This window comes from Heteronotia binoei, chromosome 1, assembly GCF_032191835.1.
Source record: "Heteronotia binoei isolate CCM8104 ecotype False Entrance Well chromosome 1, APGP_CSIRO_Hbin_v1, whole genome shotgun sequence".
NCBI lineage: Eukaryota > Metazoa > Chordata > Lepidosauria > Squamata > Gekkonidae > Heteronotia > Heteronotia binoei.
The window spans coordinates 285,357,460-285,379,128 of NC_083223.1; the positions used below are offsets into that span (position 1 = coordinate 285,357,460).

Below are 21,669 nucleotides of genomic sequence, written 5' to 3' on the forward strand. Positions count from 1 at the left end.
CCAGACAGAGCCAGAGTCCCCAGTCCACCTTTGCTCACCTGGCCGGACGGACTGCACCAGCACGATCCTGTCCCCGCTGACCGTGAAGCCGAAGCCGTGCTGGTCCTTCTGGATGATGACACATCGCTGAACCAAACCTGTGAGGGACACAAGAGCAAAATGATTCATCCTCCACCATGTTCAGGGGGGGCTTTCGGATTCAGCCCTACCTCACAACAACCCTGTGAGGTAGGCCAGGCTGAAAGACTGCAACTGACCCCCGGCCAAGAGGGACGAGGCCCTTCCTGCCCACTGAAGGCCCTCAGTCTTCCCACTGCAACAAAAGGGTTCACTTCCTCCTCTGCACAGGCCCACTCCTGCAGCCTCCCCCCCCCCTCTCTGGATACCACCTCAGTCCCCTTTGGGGGGGGGGGGTCGCAGGCACTCCTCCCCCTTCTTCAAGGCCGGCAGGGCACAGGCGGAAGCCCTGGGGAGGGGCGGGCACAAGGCTTTTCCTGGAGGAAGCCTCTCTCCAAATGCGAGGAGCACAGACTGCGGGAGGCCTCTGGGTGGTGCCCCCAGGGGGACTACAGTGACTACAGAAGCCTCCAGCCACAAAGACGGCTGTTCTGTCGGAGGAAAGGAAGACGGGGTGGCTGCCTTTGGAAAGGAGGCAAAAATGGCAGAGGGTGCAGGCATCTGGGTAGAGAGAGCACCCACACCACTGTCTCAGTTCCATAGAATCACAGAGTTGGAAAGCACCTCCAGGATCATCTAGTCCAGGGGTGTCAAACATGTGTCCCGCAGGCCAGATCAGCCCCACAGAGGGCTCCAATCAGGCCCTCCAGCAACTGGCTGCCGTCTGCTTCATTTTCCCTCTCCCCCCTCCCTTTTCCCAAAGGGAGGAGGAGGGAGGAGCAGCCTCAGCCAATGAGGGAACTTGGCTCTATAGCTCTGTTGGGTGATTAAGTTTGCCAGGCTCAATTAATCACTCTGCAGAGTTACTGAGACAAGCTTCTCTTCCTTCTAATGCAGGGGTAGGGAACGGTGGCTCTCCAGATGTTTTTGGCCTACAACTCCCATCAGCCCCAGCCGTTGGCCATGCTGGTTGGGGCTGATGGGAGTTGTAGGCAAAAAACATCTGGAGAGCCACCGTTCCCTACCCCTGTTCTAATGAATGGCTGAGGCTCCTCCCCCTGCTCATGCCCTGGGGAAGGAAAGAAAGAGCCAGAGCTTCCTTTGCACAGTCCCCACCATCAGGAGAGCTACAAAGGGTGCTTTTAAGAGGAGCAATGTTTTAGTGAAGGTATGAGGTTTTTGCCTTGCTACAGAGAGAGAGGGGGGGGGATTTGGTGGGGCGTGTTATGGGTGTCACTGGGTTCCCCTCCTCTTTTTCACTGTGCTCATGCCCTCCAGTCTTTCTCAATAGGAAAGCATGTGAACTACTTAGAAGAGAAATATCAGGATTAGGCTGAGAGTGTGTTCCACCCCAGGTTTACCCAGCAAATTTAATTTTTCTTTCACATTTTTCTTTGATTGGGGGTTTTGAATGTAGACTTCCCAGATAGTAGGCTGACTCTGACCACTGTACATGGCTGTCTCTCTGTCCTTGTAGTTGTTTTTGGGGGGGAAGTTGTATTTTTTTTTAGTTGTAGTCATTTTTCTGGGGAAGATTGTAGTTTTGTAGACAAGCACATAGCCCCCTCTGTGCCATGGGGCCTTCACACGTTCTTGACCAGCACATGAAGCAACTTGTATACAAAAGCTCACAATGCCCAGCTGCTTCATGTTCCCCTGGGTCTTAGGCTCAAAGCATTGACCATGAGATGTCTGTAATGAATGTCAATGAATCAAAAATAGGTTTGTAACTTAGAGATGTGCACACCTGAGCAGCACATATTCAAGACTGGTGCAGCGCAGACATTGCCTGCAGTTTTTGATGCAATAATTCATAGCAAGAGGTGACATTTATCAGAGACTGTAAAACAAAATGTGGCTAGCATGCTAATATTTTAAGCATGTTTTATTTTAAGTTTTAAAAATTATTTAATTGTGTGTCTGTGCGCCCTTTATAAAGTTTATATGTCTGCTCTTGGCATTACATTTTATGATCCACATGGTCTGGCCTGACCCAACAAGGTCTCATTTATGTCAAATCCGGCCCTCGTAACAAATGAGTTTGACCCCCCCCACACACACCCCTGACCCGAAGGCCAGGAGTACAAGGCAGCCCGTGTGCTCTCAACGCTTTGAACCCGGGAAGCCCTCTGGCCAGAATACCCATCGACAGGGAGGACTGCGGCCTGGACGCTGGCCTCTTCTGCAGCCTCAATAATACAAGCACTCCGTAAAAGGAGGAAAGAAATTAAAACCTGGACTGAGAGCAGCTGGCTGGCACACTAACACACACAACACCCCTGTTCTAAGTTTTTAAAAATATATATATTTAATTGTGTTTGTCTGTGTCCTTTATAAAGTTTATATCTTTGCTACTTAATCTTAAACAGGTACACACATGGCACGGCCCAACATGTCTCATTTATGTCAGTTTGACACCCTTGATCTAGTTCAACCCCCTTCGATATATATACACACACACTGTGGCTAATAGCCACTGATGGACCTCTGCTCCATATTTTTATCTAAACCCCTCTTGAAGGTGGCCATGCTTGTGGCCACCACCACCTCCTGTGGCAGTGAATTCCACATGTTAATCGCCCTTTGGGTGAAGAAGTACTTCCTTTTATCCGTTTTAACCTGTCTGCTCAGCAATTTCATCGAATGCCCACGAGTTCTTGTATTGTGAGAAAGAGAGAAAAGTACTTCTTTCTGTACTTTCTCCATCCCATGCATTATCTTGTAAACCTCTATCATGTCACCCCGCAGTCGACGTTTCTCCAAGCTAAAGAGTCCCAAGCGTTTCAACCTTTCTTCCTCCCTCCCTCCCCTGCACCGTGGTGGGACCTTGCCCCTTCTCTGCACACACCTGTGGTTTCGCTGCAGTCAGAGGGCTGGCGATGATGGCCGGGGGAGCGTCGCTCTGGAGCGGAGTCACCCAGCGAAGACAGGCTGCTCAACCTGCAGGAGAGAAGAGAGCGCTAGCCAAGACCAAGAGGGAAGCAGCCAGGCCTCGGCCTGCAGTGGCGACAGGACTTGGCTCATCGCTGCATGTGACCCCCCCCCTTGCCCCCCTTCCTCGGCTCTGCTGGGGGGCTGTTCCAAGGATCAAGGTGACCTCCCCCTTCACCTGCTTTGGCAATGGGAGCCCCGCATCCCCCCGCCAAGGCTGCAGGAAGCTGGGCAGCCCTGCCCTCCCGGACTTGGGGGGGGGGGGGACGTTGCATAGCGGGATCAAAACACCTTTGCTCTCCCCATTGTAGTCCCAAGAGCTGGGCTTGTGATGGAACCGCACCCTGCCTGAACGCTGGAGGTTTCATGACCCCTAACCAAGAGGGTCCTCCGTCCAGCTGGGCTCCAGCCACCGCTGGGCCTGCCACAGCAAGTACTGGGTCTCCCTGCCCCCCTTCCCTCCCCTCAGCCACTCAGCCTGCAGCAGACCCGGCCTCCCACCTCTGGGGCAGGCGCTGGGCCAAGCCAGCCCCCCTCAAACCCTAACACCAGGTCTCCAGAGGGGGCCCAGCATGCCATGCTCCAAACACCAGCTGGAAGCAGGAACCGCAGGGAAGGAGCAGCCACTGGGGCGGGCCACTGTGCTTCTGGCTGTGCACAGTGGTGGAGGGGTCCAGGGGGCACGAAGCAAGGGCCACGGGAGAGAAAACAGGGGGCGGGGGCAGCCAGAGGAGGACACCCAGAGACCCATACCCAGATCTTACCAGGCGGCAATGGGGCTGCCAGACGCGAGACAAAGCGGCCACAGAGGGGGAGACAGACAGACAGTTACAACCGGAGCCTGCTTTGGGGCCCCCAGCTTCACTCATCCCCCCACTGGACCGCAGCCACCCCTGGGCGGGAGGGGGGAGAAGACCCATTCCCCCACAGCCTGGAGGCTTCTGATCCCTAGACCCCTCCCCCGCTGGCCAGCTGGCTGGCTTAAGAGAGAGAAGGATAATTAAACCGGACACGTTCTCATTCAATGCTTTAATTTAAAAAGTCTCCCAACTGCCAAACCGTTGTTCTCGCACTCGGCTCGTAGCACGTCTTGGGAATTTTGCAGCCGACACAAAGCGCTCCAGTCCACCAGCAGAATCAGGCCCAGGCTGCATGGCTCATTCAACACATGGGGGGGGGGGCTTGCAGCAGGATATCAACTACGGGACCCCCAAAAGAGCCAGATCTGAACGGAGCCTGCAGCATACGGGGGAGGGAGTTCCATCCCACTTCCCTTGGGCCCTTTTCCCACCCTCCCACAGCCCCAGGGGGCTGCACAGGCCTCCGTGGTGGGTCAATGTCCCTCGGGGCCCTTTCAAAGAGAGAGAGAGAAAAGGGTCGGGGATGCTGAATTGGGCCTCTGCGACACGGGAGACCTGAGCTTCCACAAGGAACGTACAGCTGCTGGGTGGGCCTGTAATGTCAGGGGGTCAGCAATTGCTCAAAAAGGGCACCTCGCTCGGCCTAGGTTGCCAGCAAGAGCTGCTCTCCCTTCCTCTCCCGGAGCCCTCAACGTGTGGGGCCTCCAAGGGCCTGACACCCTCGCCCCTCAAACTCAGCACTGCCAAGACCACTCTCACAGATGTCTCCAATGCCTAGAAAGAGGCCAGCCAGAAGACGAAGGGCACCACGACGGGGAAGCCACAGCCCTCCAACACCTCCAGGGACTTCTCAACCACCTCGGCTGGGGACTGCAAATTGTCGGCTAAGTGGTGCTGGACTCTGAAGCACAGCAGCTGTCCCGGGACGCACACATGGGCCAGGGCACCACCAATGACTGGCTCTCCCCTCTCCAGGCCGGCCAGTGGGATCGCAGGACTCCTCGCAACACGGAGAAGGCCCTGCCCTCCCTGGGGCCCCCAAGTGCCCTGCAGCTGGGCCCAGTCACCCATTTCAGAAGCCTGCTGGCTGCCCAGTGGGACAGACTCCCTCAAAGCACCTCAGCCGTCTTGGGCTCAGGCAAAGGCAAATGCATTTGTCACAACAAGGGCCGGATCTGACATCAATAAGACCTTAACATGCTTAGAACATTAACACTAATTGATCTTAAAGGCGTTTTCTTTGTATCTCTGCCATGCAATCCAGGGAACTGAGCAAAGGCAGCTCCGGCTCCTTCCTTCCTTCCTTCCTTCCTTCCTTCCTTCCTTCCTTCCTTCCTTCCTTCCTTCCTTCCTTCCTTCCTTCCTTCCTTCCTTCCTTCCTTCCTTCCTTCCCTAGGGGGCCAGGAGGGGGAGGAAGAGAGGCTTGGCTCAGTAGCTCTGCTGTGCGGTTGAGAGAGCCTGGCAAAGCAAGCTCTGCCTCCCCCCCTTCCTCCCCAAGGGAGGAGCCTCAGCCAGTGGAGAAAATGGAGGCTTTGCTCTGTAGCTCCTGTGCGATTGAGCAAGCCTTGTTAAAGCAAGCTGTGATGCAGAAGGAAGCAAGAGAGAGGGAGAAGGAAGCAGACGAGAGCCAGTTGCTCGGGGGCCTGAGAGGAGCCCTCCAGGGGCCTGATTCGGCCCCGGGATGCATGTTTAACCCCCCTGGCCTAAGGAGCCCAGGGACAGCACTCTGGGGAGGCCAGGGCTGTGTGGAGATGGATGTCTTTGCTCACACAGTCTGTATCCCACCTTTCTGGCCTTCCAAGGGCCCCCTTCAGCATGGGAGATATCATGGAACAGCACAGGCTATCTGGGCCCAGAGGAGCAGCAGCTGAAGTCGGAGCCCCACCCTCAGCCTTGCCTCTCTGAGGACCCACAGAGCCCAGCCCCCCCCCACATACCCCTGGGCACAACACCCCCGACCCGAAGGCCAGGAATACAAGGCGGAAAGGGAGCAACACTTTGAACCCGGGAAGTGCTCTGGCCAGAATGCCCATCGACAGGGAGGACTGCGGCCTGGACGCTGGCCTCTTCTGCAGCCTCAATAATACAAGCACTCCGTAAAAGGAGGAAAGAAATTAAAACCTGGACTGAGAGCAGCTGGCTGGCACACCAACAAGGAAGCTGCCTTCCACTGACTGAGACCCTGCACAATGCTCCAGATTCTGACCTCTCTGCTCAGACTGGCAGTTGCGCGCTCTCTCTCTCCAGGGTCTCAGGCAGAAAGGGGTCTTTCCCATCCCCTCCTGCCTGGTCCTTTCAACTGGAGTTGCTGCAGTCGGGGACTGAACCGGGGACCTTCTGCATGCCAGGCAAATGCTCTGCCCCTGGACCTTCCCTATAAGGGAGTCCCACATCCTTCCTTTCTCCTCTGCTGGCTCCAGCTCTCACCCCCCCCCCCCAGGTTCCAGGTTCTTTTGAACTCTGAAATGTTCCGTTCTGCAGCTCAACCTGCGCAGCTGCAGGGCGGAAGCAGGATGGGAAAGAGCCCCCCCACCTGCTCCCCAGTGGCATTCACTCATCCCACAGTCCCTCAATCAGCCCCTCCAGCCATAAACCCCACCCCCAGCACATTCCCGTCTTACCTGGGCAGGTGAGAGTGCTTTTTACTGGCTGCTCTGTTGTAAAGGAGGGAAAGAGAGAAGTGGACCCCCAAGACAAGGCGGATGGCAAAGAGAATGCCCACGGCCCCAACGGTGTGGCGGGGGGAGAGAGAGAGAGAAAGAGAGAGGACACAGGTCCATGAAAAGGCAGACGAGAGAGCCGACACTCGAGCCCTGCAGTTGGGGGAACATGGATACCTAAGGGGCACGCTGCCCCTGGCCATATGCAGACCGCTCTCCTGATGAGACAGACGGAAGGCCAGAATGCAGCTGAACATGTGCAGAAAGCTCCCCCAGGCAGTGCCAGGGCACCGTGCCAGATGCAAACTCCAGGGCCAGCCCAGTTCATGCCTACACAAGCAGCTTCTTCAAGTGAGTCAGAGCTCCCTCCCTCCCTCCCTCCGGGAGACACACCCAGCTCACCAACGCTGCTGCTTCGGCCTCAGTCGTCGCCCCAGGGCCCACGTTTTATGCTGCTGTGCGCAGCTCCCCACCTGGAAGGTATTTCTAGCTCCTGGGGGCCCCTCCGCCTCCCACCCACTTTCCTTCCCTGTCCTGCCCTGCCCTGCCCTGATGAGAGGCTGGAGAGAGAGTTCTGGCCAGGCCCGCCGTGCCCACCAAGACAGGGCGGCAAAGGAGAGCTCCAGCGCCAAGCACAGCAGTCCCAGGCAAGCAAGGAGGGAAGGCAGGAAGGCTGCAGCACCCCCAAAGTCACAGATCTCCCCCACACACCCCGCAAGCGCATCCTTGAAAACAAAGAGCCTTAATTTCCAGGCACTGCTCCTCTCCCTTCCTCTGGCACCTGGGATTTCTTAAAAGGCAGCCCCTGTGGCCAGAGGCAGGGCCCCCGCTCCGTGGTCAGGCATCTCCAGGGTCAGCATCCCCCACCCCGTGGCAACCCCTGGCTGGTGGGGCCCGTGAGCTCTGCAAGGTGGGTGGAGAGCCACAAGACCCCCGCACCAGAGAGCCCACTCTGGACATTTACACCATCTTGGCCCAGTGGCCTTTCTGCTGGACTCCATCTTGCCCCCCCCCGCCCCACTGCTCAATAACTGAGGAAATCCCCAGGAGAGCCCCCAGCCCCGTCTGGGGATCTGGAATCTGCCCATAACCCTCAGCTCTCTCTCTCCTCTGCAGCTGAGCCAAAGGAGGGGCCAAGAAGCTGAAGCTCAACCCAGACAAGACCAAAATCCTCTTGATTAAAGACAAAGACACCCCAAGAGTGCAGTCAGCCTGTCCTACATGTGGTGGCTCCCCCCGCCCCCCGCCAAGGAACAAGTTCATAGTTGGGTCCTGGAAGCCACCGCTAGAGGCTCGGGGGGGGGGGGCTCCCTTCTGCCAGCTTCAGCCAGCCCAGCACCCAAGGCCTATGCCGCCTCTCTAGGGACCTGCTCAAAGGCTTCGAAGCACAGACAAGAACATCGCAAAGCAAGCGTGCAGTTGGGGTTAAGAGTGTTTGATTGGTATCTGGAAGACCCAGGTTCAAATCTCTGCCCTGCCAAAAAAAGCTCTCTGAATAGAATCATAGAACCATAGAGTTGGAAGGGACCTCCAAGGTCATATAGTCCAACACTCTGCGCAATGCAGGAAACTCACAAACACCTCCCCCAAAATTCACAGGATCTTCATTTCTGTCAGATGGCCACCTAGCCTCTGTTTAAAAACCTCCAGGGAAGGAGAGCCCGCCACCTCCCGAGGAAGCCTGTTCCACTGAGGAACCGCTCTTAACAGTCATAGAATCATAGAGTTGGATGGGACCTCCAGGGTCATCTAGTCCAACACTCTGCACAATGCAGGAAACTCACAAACACCTCCCCCAAAATTCACAGGATCCTCATTGCTGTCAGATGGCCACCTAGCCTCTGTTTAAAAACCTCCAGGGAAGGAGAATGACTGATCTATTAAACAGGAGATAGTTCACTTTGCAATGATTTCATAATTATCTATTTCATGTGGTAAATAGCCAATCATAAGTTTTCTGATATAGATTAAAGCAACCTGTAAAGTTATTATACTAAAATGAAACCTTCATCCAGTTGTAAATATTAAGGTCAGCAAGAGCCTTTTTGGAGAAAACCATGATTTAAATCGAATCTGACTGACCAGTGATCTGAATCATGATTTAAGTCAAATCCACCTTGGCCCCAGCTTTGACTGTTTCCCCATAAGAACATAAGAGAAGCCCTGCTGGATCAGGCCAATGGCCCATCCAGTCCACCACTCTGTGTCACATAAAAACATAAGAGAAGCCATGCTGGATCACACCAATGGCCCCTCCAGTCCAACACTCTGTGTCACATAAGAACATAAGAGAAGCCCTGATGGATCAGGCCAGTGGCCCATCCAGTGCAACACTCTGTGTCACATAAGAACACAAGAGAAGCCATGTTGGATCAGGCCAGTGGCCTCTCCAGTCCAACACTCTGTGTCACATAAGAACACAAGAGAAGCCATGTTGGATCAGGCCAGTGGCCCATCCAGTCCACCACTCTGTGTCACATAAGAACATAAGAGAAGCCATGTTGGATCAGGCCAATGGCCCCTCCAGTCCAACACTCTGTGTCACATAAGAACATAAGAGAAGCCATGTTGGATCAGGCCAGTGGCCCATCCAGTCCAACACTCTGTCACACAGTGGCCACTGATGGACCTCTGCTCCATATTTTTATCTAGCCCCCTCTTGAAGCTGTCTATGCTTGTAGCCGCCACCACCTCCTGTGGCAGTGAATTCCACATGTTAATCACCCTCTGGGTGAAAGAAGGACTTCCTTTTATCCGTTTTAAACTGACTGCTCAGCAATTTCATTGAGTGCCCACGAGTTCTTGTATTGTGAGAAAGGGAGAAAAGTACTTCTTTCTCTACTTTCTCCATCCCATGCATTATCTTGTAAACCTCTATTATGTCACCCCGCAGGCGACGTTTCTCCAAGCTAAAGAGCCCCAAGCGTTTTAACCTAACCTTGGAAAGTGTTCCAAACCTTTAATCATTCCAGTTGCCCTTTTCTGGACTTTTTCCAATGCCATAATATCCTTTTTGAGGTGCGGTGACCAGAATTGCACACAGTACTCCAAACGAGACCGCACCATCGATTTATACAGCGGCATTATGATACTGGCTGATTTGTTTTCAATTCCCTTCCTAATAATTCCCAGCATGGCATTGGCCTTTTTTATTGCAATCGCACACTGTGTTGACATTTTCAGTGAGTTATCTACCACGACCGCAAGATCTCTCTCTTGGTCAGTCTCTGCCAGTTCACACCCCATCAACTCGTATTTGTAGCTGGGATTTTTGGCCCCAATGTGCATTACTTTGCACTTGGCCACACTGAACCTCATCTGCCATGTTGTCGCCCACTCACCCAGCCTCAGCAGTTCCTCACAATCCTCTCTGGTTCTCACCACCCTGAACAATTTAGTGTCATCGGCAAACTTGGCCACTTCACTGCTCACTCCCAACTCCAAATCATTTATGAACAAGTTAAAGAGCATGGGACCCAGTACTGAGCCCTGCTGCACCCCACTGCTTACCGTCCTCCACTGCAAAGACTGCCCGTTTATACTCACTCTCTGCTTTCTATTAATTAGCCAGTTTTTGATCCACAAGAGGACCTGTCCTTTTACTCCATGACTCTCGAGCTTTCTAAGGAGCCTTTGATGAGGAACTTTATCAAAAGCTTTCTGGAAGTCAAGGTAAACAACAAAGGCGGGATCCACAGAGGCTCAGGCTCCGATGGCTTCCAGGTTAGATTACTGTCATAGGCTTCTCGTGGGGCTGCCTGTGAAAATAGTCTGGAAAGCTCATGCCCCACAGAGGGTTGCAGCCAGGCCCTCGCCGGGGGGTGGGACGCAGGGATCGCATCCCCCCAGGGCTGAAAGAGCTGGCCTGGCTGCCCACTTGCTACTTGAGAACCAGTTTGGCGTAGTGGTTAAGTGTGCAGACTCCTATCAAGGCGTCTGTTGTGGCAGAGAAAGGTAAAAGGACTCTTATCTGGGAGAACTGGGTTTGATTCCCCATTCCTCCACTTGCAGCTGCTGGAATGGCCTTGGGTCAGCCTTAGCTCTGGCAGAGGTTGTCCTTGAAAGGGCAGCTGCTGTGAGAGCCCTTTCAGCCCCACCCACCTCACAGGGTGTCTGTTGTGGGGGAGGAAGGTAAAGGAGATTGTAGGCTGCTCTGAGACTCAGTCCTTGAAAGGCAGCTGCTGTGAGAGCCCTCTCAGGCCCACCCACCTCACAGGGTGTCTGTTGCGGCAGAGAAAGGTAAAAGGACTCTTATCTGGGAAACTGGGTTTGATTCCCCACTCCTCCGCTTGCTGCTGCTGGAATGGCCTTGGGTGGGTCAGCCATAGCTCTGGCAGAGGTTGTCCTTGAAAGGGCAGCTGCTGTGAGAGCCCTTTCAGCCCCACCCACCTCACAGGGTGTCTGTTGTTGGGGAGGAAGATAAAGGAGATTGTGAGCTGCTCTGAGACTCTGAGTGGAGGGCGGGATATAAATCCAATATCATTTCTTCTTCTTGGGCAAGCCAGAGCTCTGCTAAATGGCCGGGGGGGGCAGGGCAGCTTTAGGGCGACCCCCTCCCTCCCGTATTGCCTAGCCTGCCAGTTAACACTCTTTGCACACCACGTGCCCTGCGCCCTTGCCCCCACTGGAGAGGTGAAGTGGGCAGCGAGCAGAGAAAGGTCATGTTCCGGGGTCACACCCCAGTGATGCTTCCCTCCCTGGGAAGGCCTGCCTGGGCCTTGGCTGGCACACGGAAGAGATAAGCTGAGCCCTGAGAAGACTGGAAGGAATGCTGGCTGAGAAGGCAGAGATCTTGAGGGACACGGCACTTCCCACTTTGGATCTAACTGCACTGCTAGAGAAGCCAGTCAACGCAGCCGCCAACAAACCCGCTTTTTTCCAACTCAGCCTAGCCCAGACGACGGCCCCCTGCCTTGACTGGGCGCAGAAAGCCACACCTATGATCAGGAGACAGAAGCAACAGGCCTGTTATTCCCACCCGGCAGTTTCGGTCACCAGGCTGGATTCCAGGCACTGAGGCTGCCACATGCAAAGCCCTTCACGGCTTCGGACCTTCAGACAGGACGGCGTCTCCCCCTCTGCTCCACCACGAGAGCTTTGCTCATCCATGCAGAGTTCTGCAGCTGCCGCCTTGCAAATGGGCAAAACCAACAAGTGCCCATAGCAGCGCCTTCTCTGTTGTGGCCCCCCCCAGCCTTGTGGTCAGGAAAGCTTCCCCTCCCCTGGTTTCCCACAAGCTCTGCCAGAGTGAATTGCCCAAGAGGGCTTTTCTACGCTGCTTGCCCTGCGCACCACGCCTCACAACACTCCAGCGACTGAAGCCTTTTTTCCAAAAAAATTGGAAGAATTGGAAAAAAAAGAAAAGAAATTGATTATGGAACGTTTTATTTTAACATGATGAAAGAAATATTTTAAGACAAGATGTTCAAATATTTTCCAAATCATTTCTAAAAAATATGTACGCTATCAGATTATTCTAATTTCTGTGCATTGAGGACAAGCAAATCCTAGTCATGCCATTCACTGACATTTAGTCCTATACTCCCTTCTATAAGAACATAAGAACATAAGAGAAGCCATGTTGGATCAGGCCAACGGCCCATCAAGTCCAACACTCTGTGTCACACAGTGGCAAAAAATTTTATATACACACATACACTGTGGCTAATAGCCACTAATGGACCTGTGCTCCATATTTTTATCTAAACCCTTCTTGAAGGTGGCTATACTTGTGGCCGCCACCACCTCCTGTGGCCGTGAATTCCACATGTTAATCACCCTTTGGGTGAAGAAGTACTTCCTTTTATCCGTTTTAACCTTTCTGCTCAGCAATTTCATCGAATGCCCACGAGTTCTTGTATTGTGAGAAAGGGAGAAAAGGACTTCTTTCTCTACTTTCTCCATCCCATGCATTATCTTGTAAACCTCTATCATGTCGCCCCGCAGTCGACGTTTCTCCAAGCTAAAGAGTCCCAAGCATTTCAACCTTTCTTTATAGGGAAAGTGCTCCAGCCCTTTAATCATTCTAGTTGCCCTTCTCTGGACTTTCTCCAATGCTATAATATCCTTTTTGAGGTGCGGCGACCAGAACTGCACACAGTACTCCAAATGAGACCGCACCATCGATTTATACAGGGGCATTATGATACTGGCTGATTTGTTTTCAATTCCCTTCCTAATAATTCCCAGCATGGCGTTGGCCTTTTTTATTGCAGACGCACACTGTCTTGACATTTTCAGTGAGTTATCTACCACGACCCCAAGATCTCTCTCTTGGTCAGTCTCTGCCAGTTCACACCCCATCAACTTGTATTTGTAGCTGGGATTCTTGGCCCCAATGTGCATTACTTTGCACTTGGCCACATTGAACCGCATCTGCCACGTTGACACCCACTCACCCAGCCTCAACAGATCCCTTTGGAGTTCCTCACAATCCTCTCTGGTTCTCACCACCCTGAACAATTTAGTGTCATCCGCAAACTTGGCCACTTCACTGCTCACTCCCAACTCTAAATCATTTATGAACAAGTTAAAGAGCATGGGACCCAGTACCGAGCCCTGCGGCACCCCACTGCTTACCGTCCTCCACTGCGAAGACTGCCCATTTATACTCACTCTCTGCTTCCTATTACTAAGCCAGTTTTTGATCCACAAGAGGACCTGTCCTTTTACTCCATGACTCTCAAGTTTTCTTTTTTGTCTTTACTTTTACACTTCCCCCTTCTACAATCCTTTTTAGGAGAATGAGTTTGTTATTTTTATTCAATACTGTGGAGAGGAAATATGAATAATGGTGACTTCTCGATTTTTAAAAATTGTTTTGTGGAGGTTTTTTTTTCTCTGTTCCACATAAACTAGTAAACAGTTCAGGAGATTGTTGCTCCATTTGTTACAATTGCAAATAAATATTATTTAAAAAGTAAATTCTGTCCGTAATAATTGTTTGGATACACTATATTTTAATATGCTAGTTGTGATAATTCAATGCCAAGTAAAATTGTCCATAGTAATATTTTATGTCCCTAAAGTAACAGAATGTCTTTCAATCTGGAAAAGAAAAAAGAAGCGCTAAGGTAGCATTTTTTTTTTCATTTTTTCTGAAAATTTCCAGTTATTTCTGGAAAAAACCTGGGATTTTTTCCAAGCTTCAAAATTTCCAGCAATTTTACATCTCTAGTTCTGGATCATTTACTGCATCATGTTGCCTCGTCTCTCCTCGTCTCTCAGGAGGGCCTAGTGAGGCCGCCCACGGGAAACTACCTCTGAACCCCTCATCCCCTGCAAACCCCAGAACGGATCACCACAAGCAGGTCGGCTGAACTGGAGGGCATTTTCTACCACCCCTCTGTCAGTCATACTTCAACTTCGCTTCAGTTCTGCTTAGAGATTCCTGGCTGATTTCTACAACTCTAATCCTATCTGTTCACTGCGTGTCCAACCCAGCGGATTGTGTTGACTTGCTCAGCGTAATCTGGGATCCCAATAAGAAAAAATAGGACCTTTTTTGTGCCTTCAAGTCACAGCCAAATCCCAGTGCAGTTTCTCAAGGCCCTTCCCTGGGCTCCCTTGGTGGCCTCCCATCCAAGCACTTCCCAAGGCTGATCTTGCTTCGCTTCCAAGATCTGTAGAGATCAGGCCAGACTCGGCCATCCACGTCAGGGCGAGAGACACGCCAAGGGGGGTTGCTATTGTCTGCCTCTGCAGAGCCACCCTGGACTGCCTTGTGGTCTCCCTTCCAAACACTGACCAGCCAGAGCCCACCAGGCTTAGCTTCTGGGAGCTGACAAGATCAACCCAGCCAAGGCTACCCAAGTCAGGGCAAAATAATGGATACAGGCCTATCTCTTACAGCTGTTTTAATGGACTGCTCCTATTTCTAGTTTTATGAGATTTTTATTTCCAATTATCTCCAACCATATAAACACAATTATAAGAGATAAATGACAGTAAAAGAACATAACAACAGCCTCACTGGATCAGGCCAGTGACGGTCCACCTGGTCCATCATCCCGTCTCACACAGTGGCCAACCAGTTCCTCTGGAGGGACAACAACAAGGCAGAGAGGCTGAGGCCTTTCCCTGAGGAGAACATCAGCAGAGCCCTGCTGGATCAGGCCAGGGAGGGTCCATCTAGTCCAGCCTCCTGTCTCACACAGTGGCCAGCCAGTTCCTCTGGAGGGACAACAACGGGGCATGGAGGCTGAGGCCTTCCCCTGAGAAGAACATCAGAAGAGCCCTGCTGGGTCAGACCATGGAGGGTCCATCTAGTCCAGCCTCCTGTCTCACACAGTGGCTAACCAGTTCCTCTGGAGGGACAACAACGGGGCATGGAGGCTGAGGCCTTCCCCTGATGTTGCCTCCTGGCTCTGAGATTCAGAGGTTGACTGCCTCTGAATGTGGAGGTTCCGCTCCGTCACCAAGGCTAGTAGTCCCTGAAGGCTGATGGTAAATGCAGACTGCCAGGAAGCTCCAGCATGAGAGTCCAGTAAAGCCGTTAAAATCTTCCTGCCAAAAAGCAGACACCTAAAAAGTGAGTGTTGTTGGAGAATCCGTTTCCTGCCCTCTCTCCCCCTCCTCTGCGGCTCCAGGCTCAGAGGCCCAGTCCAGAACAAACCAAAGTCCAGAGCAAGAGCAAGCCCAAGCGCGGTGCTGCAGCAGCACAATTTCCAAGACGGAATGTCTCCTCGTAGCCACAATTAGAGGCGTGTTGGAGGCAGAGGGAGCTAATTACATCCTCATTCCACCAGATCAGCGTTCTATCCACCACCACCCCTCCACACTGCAGAAAATGCAAACACCCCCTCCCTGTGCCAAGCCAGAGTCTGGCATCTCACACAGAGGAAGCTGCCCACCACTGAATCAGAGACCTTCTTCCACACTGACTGGCAGCAGCTCTCCAGGCCCTCAGGCGAGAGCCAGTCTGGTGTAGTGGTTAAGTGTGTGGACTCTTATCTAGGAGAACCGGGTTTGATTCCCCACTCCTCCACTTGCAGCTGCTGGAACGGCCTTGGGTCAGCCAGAGCTCTTGCAGGAGTTGTCCTTGAAAGGGCAGCTGCTGTGAGAGCTTTCTCAGCCCCATCCACCTCACAGGATATCTGTTGAGGGGGGGGGGGAAGGTAAAAGGACTCTTATCTGGGAGAACCGGGTTTGATTCCCTACTCCTCCACTTGTAGCTGCTGGAATGGCCTTGGGTCAGCCAGAGCTCTCACAGAGTTGTCCTTGAAAGGGTAGCTGCTGTGGGAGCTCTCTCAGCCCCACCCACCTCAAAGGATATCTGTTGAGGGGGAGGAAGGTAAAAGGACTCTTATCTGGGAGAACTGGGTTTGATTCCCCACTCCTCCACTTGCAGCTGCTGGAACGGCCTTGGGTCAGCCAGAGCCCTCACATTGTCCTTGAGAGGGCAGTTTCTGTGACAGCCAGTTAGGTGTAGTGGTTAAGTGTGCAGACTCTTATCTGGGAGAACCTGGTTTGATTCCCCACTCCTCCACTTGCAGCTGCTGGAATGGCCTTGGGTCAGCCATAGCTCTCACAGAGTTGTTCTTGAAAGGGCAGCTGCTGTGGGAGCTCTCTCAGCCCCACCCACCTCACAGGATATCTGTTGAGGGGGAGGAAGGTAAAAGGACTCTTATTGGGGAGAACTGGGTTTGATTCCCCACTCCTCTGGCAAAGATTGTCCTTGAAAGGGCAGCTGCTGTGGGAGTCCTCACAGCCCCACCCACCTCACAGGTTTTGGGGAAGGAAGATAATGGAGATTGTGAACCACTCTGAGTCTCTGATTCAGAGAGAAGGGCGGGGTATAAATCTACAGTCTTCTTATAAATCTGGAGAGCCAGTTTGGTGTAGTGGTTAAGTGTGTGGACTCTTATCTGGGAGAACCAGGTTTGATTCCCCACTCCTCTACTTGCAGCTGCTGGAATGGCCTTGGGTCAGCCAGAGCTCTCTTATCTGGGAGAACTGGGTTTGATTCCCCACTCCTCCACTTGCACGTGCTGGAATGGCCTTGGGTCAGCCAGAGCTCTCTTATCTGGGAGAACCGGGTTTGATTCCCCTCTCCTCCACTTGCACCTGCTGGAATGACCTTGGGTCAGCCATAGCTCTGGCAAAGTTGTCCTTGAAAGGGCAACTGCTGTGAGAGCCCTCTCAGCCCCACCCACCTCACAAGGTGTCTGTTGTGGGGGGTGCAGAGATATAGGAGATTGTAAGCTGCTCTGAGTCTCTGATTCAGAGAGAAGAGCAGGGTATAAATCTGCAGTAGTCTTCTTCTTCTTCCCATCCCCTCCTGCCTGGTCCTTCTGACTAGAGATGCTGCCGGGGATAGAACCGGGGACCTTCCGCCTGCTAAGCAGCTGCTCTTCCGCTGAGTCATGGCCCCTCCCCATCCAGGCCACACAGCAGGTTCCTTCCTTGGTTCCTCTCCCAGAGGAGCCACTGGAGGCTTCCACAGGCCAGAAGCTTCTCACAGAGCTGAGGACGCTCAAGGCCACCGTGGGGAGGCAACTTTCAGCTGGACCCTCCGTCCTGCTGGGACAGGTGGCCAAAATCCAGCTGCTCTGCCAGCCTCCCCTGCCGCAGCCCAAGAAATTCTTCTTCCTGGAGACTCCAAGCCCAGCCCCTCACTGTGCCCAGGGAAGCCCCACCACCAGCCCCACGCAAAGCCAACAAGGGACACCTGAAGTCAGAGGAGAAGCCCCCCACAAAGCAAGGCCAAGCCTGCAGTGTCTGTGGGAGACGCCCAGCTCTGCCTTCTCCAAGCCACACAGCTCAGCCTGGTCTAAGACGGCAGAATGCAAAGTCTACAGCCCACGAGTCATCTCGATGTGCCCCCTTGCCCAAGGTTTTGGGCTGGGTTGTCACCACCCAGCTCTATCTGTTGATGGAGGTCAGGCCGTCTTCTGCCCCTGACCATCTGTCTGAGGCGTTAGGAGCCATGGCGGGATGGCTGCAGCAGAGCCGACTGAAGTTAAATCCAATCCAGATGGAAGTCCTGTGCCTGAGTCGAGGGGGGGGGGGGTTCGTGCACCAACTCCCAGCCTTGGACGGTGCTGTTTTAGTGCCGACCCAACAGGTGGAGAGTTTGGGAGTGATTCTGGATGCCTTTCTTTCCATGGAGGCCGAGGTCACGGCGGCTGCCGGGTCTGCCTTCTACCGTCTACGGCAGATCACCATATCTATCCCCCCAAGACCTGGCCACAGTGACCCATGCAATGGTCACTTCCAGGTTGGACTACTGTAACTCGCTCTACGCTGGCTTGCCCTTGAAACTGATCCAGAAACTGCAGCAGGTGCAGAATGTGGCAGCTCGCCTGCTGACCGCATCACCTGTACGGGTGAGCATTTGGCCGGTGCTCTGCGGCCTGCACTGGCTGCCTATGGAGTACTGGATCCGTTTCAAGGTGCTAGTTACGTGGCCTGGGACCAACATACCTGCGGGACCGTCTCTTCCCGTATATGCCCCAGAGGTCGCTTCGTTCGGCCTCCCAAGATAGGCTGGAACTGTCCCCGGCCCAAGAGATGCACACCTTGTCTCTACCAGGGGCTGGGCTTTCTCAGTCCTGGCCCCGACCTGGTGGAATCAGCTCCCTATGGAGATCCGGGCCCTACCTGGCTTGCTGGCCTTTCACAGGGCCTGTAATACAGAGCTGTTCCGCCAGGTTTTGGGGTGAGGCGGCGGGCATCTACCCGTTAGATCGGTTGGCCTCCCCTACTGCGCTGCACTGTCCTGCAATGCCATTTTATTATGTCGTTCTGCTGGACCATCCTGATGTACTTGATACGTAATTGATTTTACCGTTATGTTGTTGTGATTTTATTGTAATTTTTATTATTTACGATGTACTCTGCTCTGAGCCCCTGGGGGGAAATGGGCGGAAGAGAAACAAACAAACAATAATAATAACAACACTGTGGGATGGCTCATCGGGACGGCCCCGCAGCTCTTCAGCGTGTGGCCCACATGGCAGCCGGTGAGCCACCAAGATCCAGGCAGAGCAAAGCCCGAAGGCTCCCCCCCCCCCCGCCTCGTTCAAGCAGCTGGGGTGGGGGCCATCACTCCAATACTGTATTTATTTCCTTTTAAACATCTATTAAGTCCCCTTCTGCCTCTGTGGAACTCAAGGTAACTTGCAGCAATAGATATAAAATGATCACAAAAACACAATAAAAACAACAATAAATAAAACAGCAGCTATAAAAAGCTCACATCAAAACTCCAGTTAGGATTGCCAAGGGACAAAGACTAAGCCAGCCAAATGCAGCTCCAAATAGGACCATCCTGAACTGGCACAAAGATCGAGAGGGAGGGAGGGCCAGGCTCACCTCTGTGGGGAGGGCCTTCCAGAACTGTGGGGCTGCCCCCAAAAAGGCCCTCCTATCAGGCACACACTTCTTTGACCAATGGGACAATCGTTCCAGTCCCAAGTTTGAACGTACAGGAGCAGATGGCATGCAGAAAGAGGGGGAACATCAGCCGCTGCCCTTGTGGGAACTCTAAGCCAGCATGCCCAAGCACAACACAACTTTTCTCCAAGGGTGTCAACTCCGTCAAGCCATGGGGAGGGAGGGAGACAGAGCGGCCACAAGCCGGCAGGAGTTAGACTGTGGGCCACCCTCAACCCCTTTCCTGGTCCACACCACCTTTGCAACAGGTTCAAACTGGCCCAGGCTTCCCAAGAGAGAGGCAGGAGTTGCGGGGGTGGGGGAGCAGCAAGGGGAGGGGGCAAGCCTCCGTGAGAAGTCTGTGTACAAGAAGTCACTGGTGTCTCCCGGGCTCTTCCTGCAGAGCTCCGTGGCGGCTGCCCACCGTACCCACAGGGCACAGGAGAGGCAAAGCAAACCTTCCGTCACTGTCCAGGCTGCAAATTACCTTTGCAAGAGGCTGAGCTCACCAGGAATTAGCTCTCGGGGGGAGCAGGAGCCGGGGTGGCTTAAAATAAATCCTATTGCACACAGACAACTCTCTTGGTGCGCACACACACATGCCCCGAGCAGGTCTTCATTTCCTTCAGGAGATGTGGGGACAGGGGCCCTACATGCACCAGATCTCACATTCTCTTGGGGGGGGGGGGGAGGGCGTGTCTAAGAGAACCCTTCTGCTGGGCACCCCGCAAGGGAAGAGGGAGCAAACACAGGAGACCTGACAGTGCTAAGAAAGAAGGGAAAGGAGAAGCCCCATGCCTGGCACAGAAAAGGCAGCCGCCATCTTGGGAGCCAGAGTGGAACAATTGCTTCCCTTACGAGATTAGGGGGAGCAGGATCAGCTCCACAAAGTGGGTCACTCGGCAGCCAGGGCTTTGTGGCACGTCTCCCTGGAAGCTTCCAGTGGCCAGGCACACACAGCAGCAGCGCCCACTCCTCGTGCCCAGGACGCCCGGCCAGGATAAACAGAGCAGCCTGACAAGCGTCCAAGAGAGCGGGGGGGGGGCGCACTATTAACAGGGCTTTTACAAAATACTTCTGCAGCAGCAGACTTCTGGTCTGGTGAGCGATGCAGAGAACCTTGTGGCTGAAACTGGCTCTGGAGACTGAGGCAAGAGCTCCAAGCCCCCCCCCTTCCCCCCTCCCCACCTCCGTCTCTGGGGGAGGAGATGAAGGGGGTGCTGGGGACTGCCCCCCATCTCATACACACCTTCCATGCAAGAGAGCTCCCCACACCCACACACACACAGCAAGTCTTAGGGAGGGCCTGCTCTTCAGGGCACAGAGCGGGCTTTGCACCATGAGTGGGGAATCAAACCTGGTTCTCCCAGATAAGAGTCCACACACTTAACCACTACACCACACTGGCTCTCCAGAGGCAGACTGGGAGTGGGGAGAGGTATCTGTGAGTTTCCTGCATTGTGCAGGGGGTTGGACTAGATGACTCTGGAGGTCCCTTCCAACTTCTGTGGCCCTGGAAGGTAGAACCAGAACTAATGGGTTAAATTAAACCAAAAGAATTTCCAGCTCAACATTAGGAAGAACTTCCTGATTGTTAGAGTGGTTCCTCAGTGGAACAGGCTTCCTCCTTGGGAGGTGGTGGGCTCTCCTTCCCTGGAGGTTTTGAAACAGAGGCTGGATGGCCATCTGACAGCAATGAAGATCCTGTGAATTTAGGAGGAGGGATTTGAGAGTTTCCTGCCTTGTGCAGGGGGTTGGACTAGATGGCCCTGGAGGTCTCTTCCAATTCTATGATTCTATGACTGTTTAGAGAGGTTCCTCAGTGGAACAGGCTTCCTCCTTGGGAGGTGGTGGGCTCTCCTTCCCTGGAGGTTTTGAAACAGAGGCTAGACGGCCATCTGACAGCAATGAAGATCCTGTGAATTTAGGGGGAGGTATCTGTGAGTTTCCTGCCTTGTGCAGGGGGTTGGACTAGATGTAGAGGTCCCTTCCAACTCTATGATTCTATGAACCTTCCAACTCTGTGATTCTAGGATTCTATGGAAAGCTTTTTTAATAGGCAGCACAAGAAGCCTCCCCTCCCCCCACGTAAGAGATATGATGGCCTGCGGGGGAAGGTGGAAAATTTAGAGGGAGTTTTTCTCCACTGAATTTTTCCTGATTTTCCAATGGAAAACATGAGAAATTTTGGAAACCACTGAAAAAAATCCAATGAAATATTTTCCGTTTCTTTCTTTGGGGGTTTTTAAGCAGAGGCCTTCTGACAGCAATGCTGATTCTGTGAACGAGGCAGACCATGAGGTGAGGGCAGGAAGGGCTGCGTCAGGGCTCCGTTCTCTCGTGCCACACCCAGAGAACTGCTGAGCACCCCTTTGGGGTCGGTCAGTAATTTTTCTCCCGTGATCCTGGAGGGTTTTCCCCCATCTTCTGGGTGTGGAGCAGATGGGAGTCACTAAAGATGGGAGTATTTGTGAATTTCCTGCAGGGGGTTGGACTAGATGGCTCTGGAGGTCCCTTCCAACTCTAGGATTCTATGAAAGGCTTTTTAAAGCACATTTTACTCAGTCTAAATGTGTAGCATTGATAATTCATCTCTGATGTTTTATTTAATGACATCTGCTTCTGAATAATGAAAAATATCCCAAGTTACTTCCCTCCCACACACACATCATATTACAAAGATCCCGCTCCCCTCTCTCTCTCTCTCTCTCTTCTCCCTTTTGAAT

General features: G+C 53.2%; 1 protein-coding gene across 1 annotated transcript in view; it reads right to left on the reverse strand.

The window, feature by feature from the left end:
• ARHGEF11 (Rho guanine nucleotide exchange factor 11) overlaps window positions 1–21,669 on the reverse strand; it is an 89,158-nt gene that overhangs the window by 58,403 nt on the left and 9,086 nt on the right. Inside the window, 3 exon segments of the mRNA XM_060256735.1 lie at window positions 39–137; window positions 2,966–3,057; window positions 6,530–6,562. Coding sequence (XP_060112718.1) covers window positions 39–137; window positions 2,966–3,057; window positions 6,530–6,562 — 224 coding nt within the window.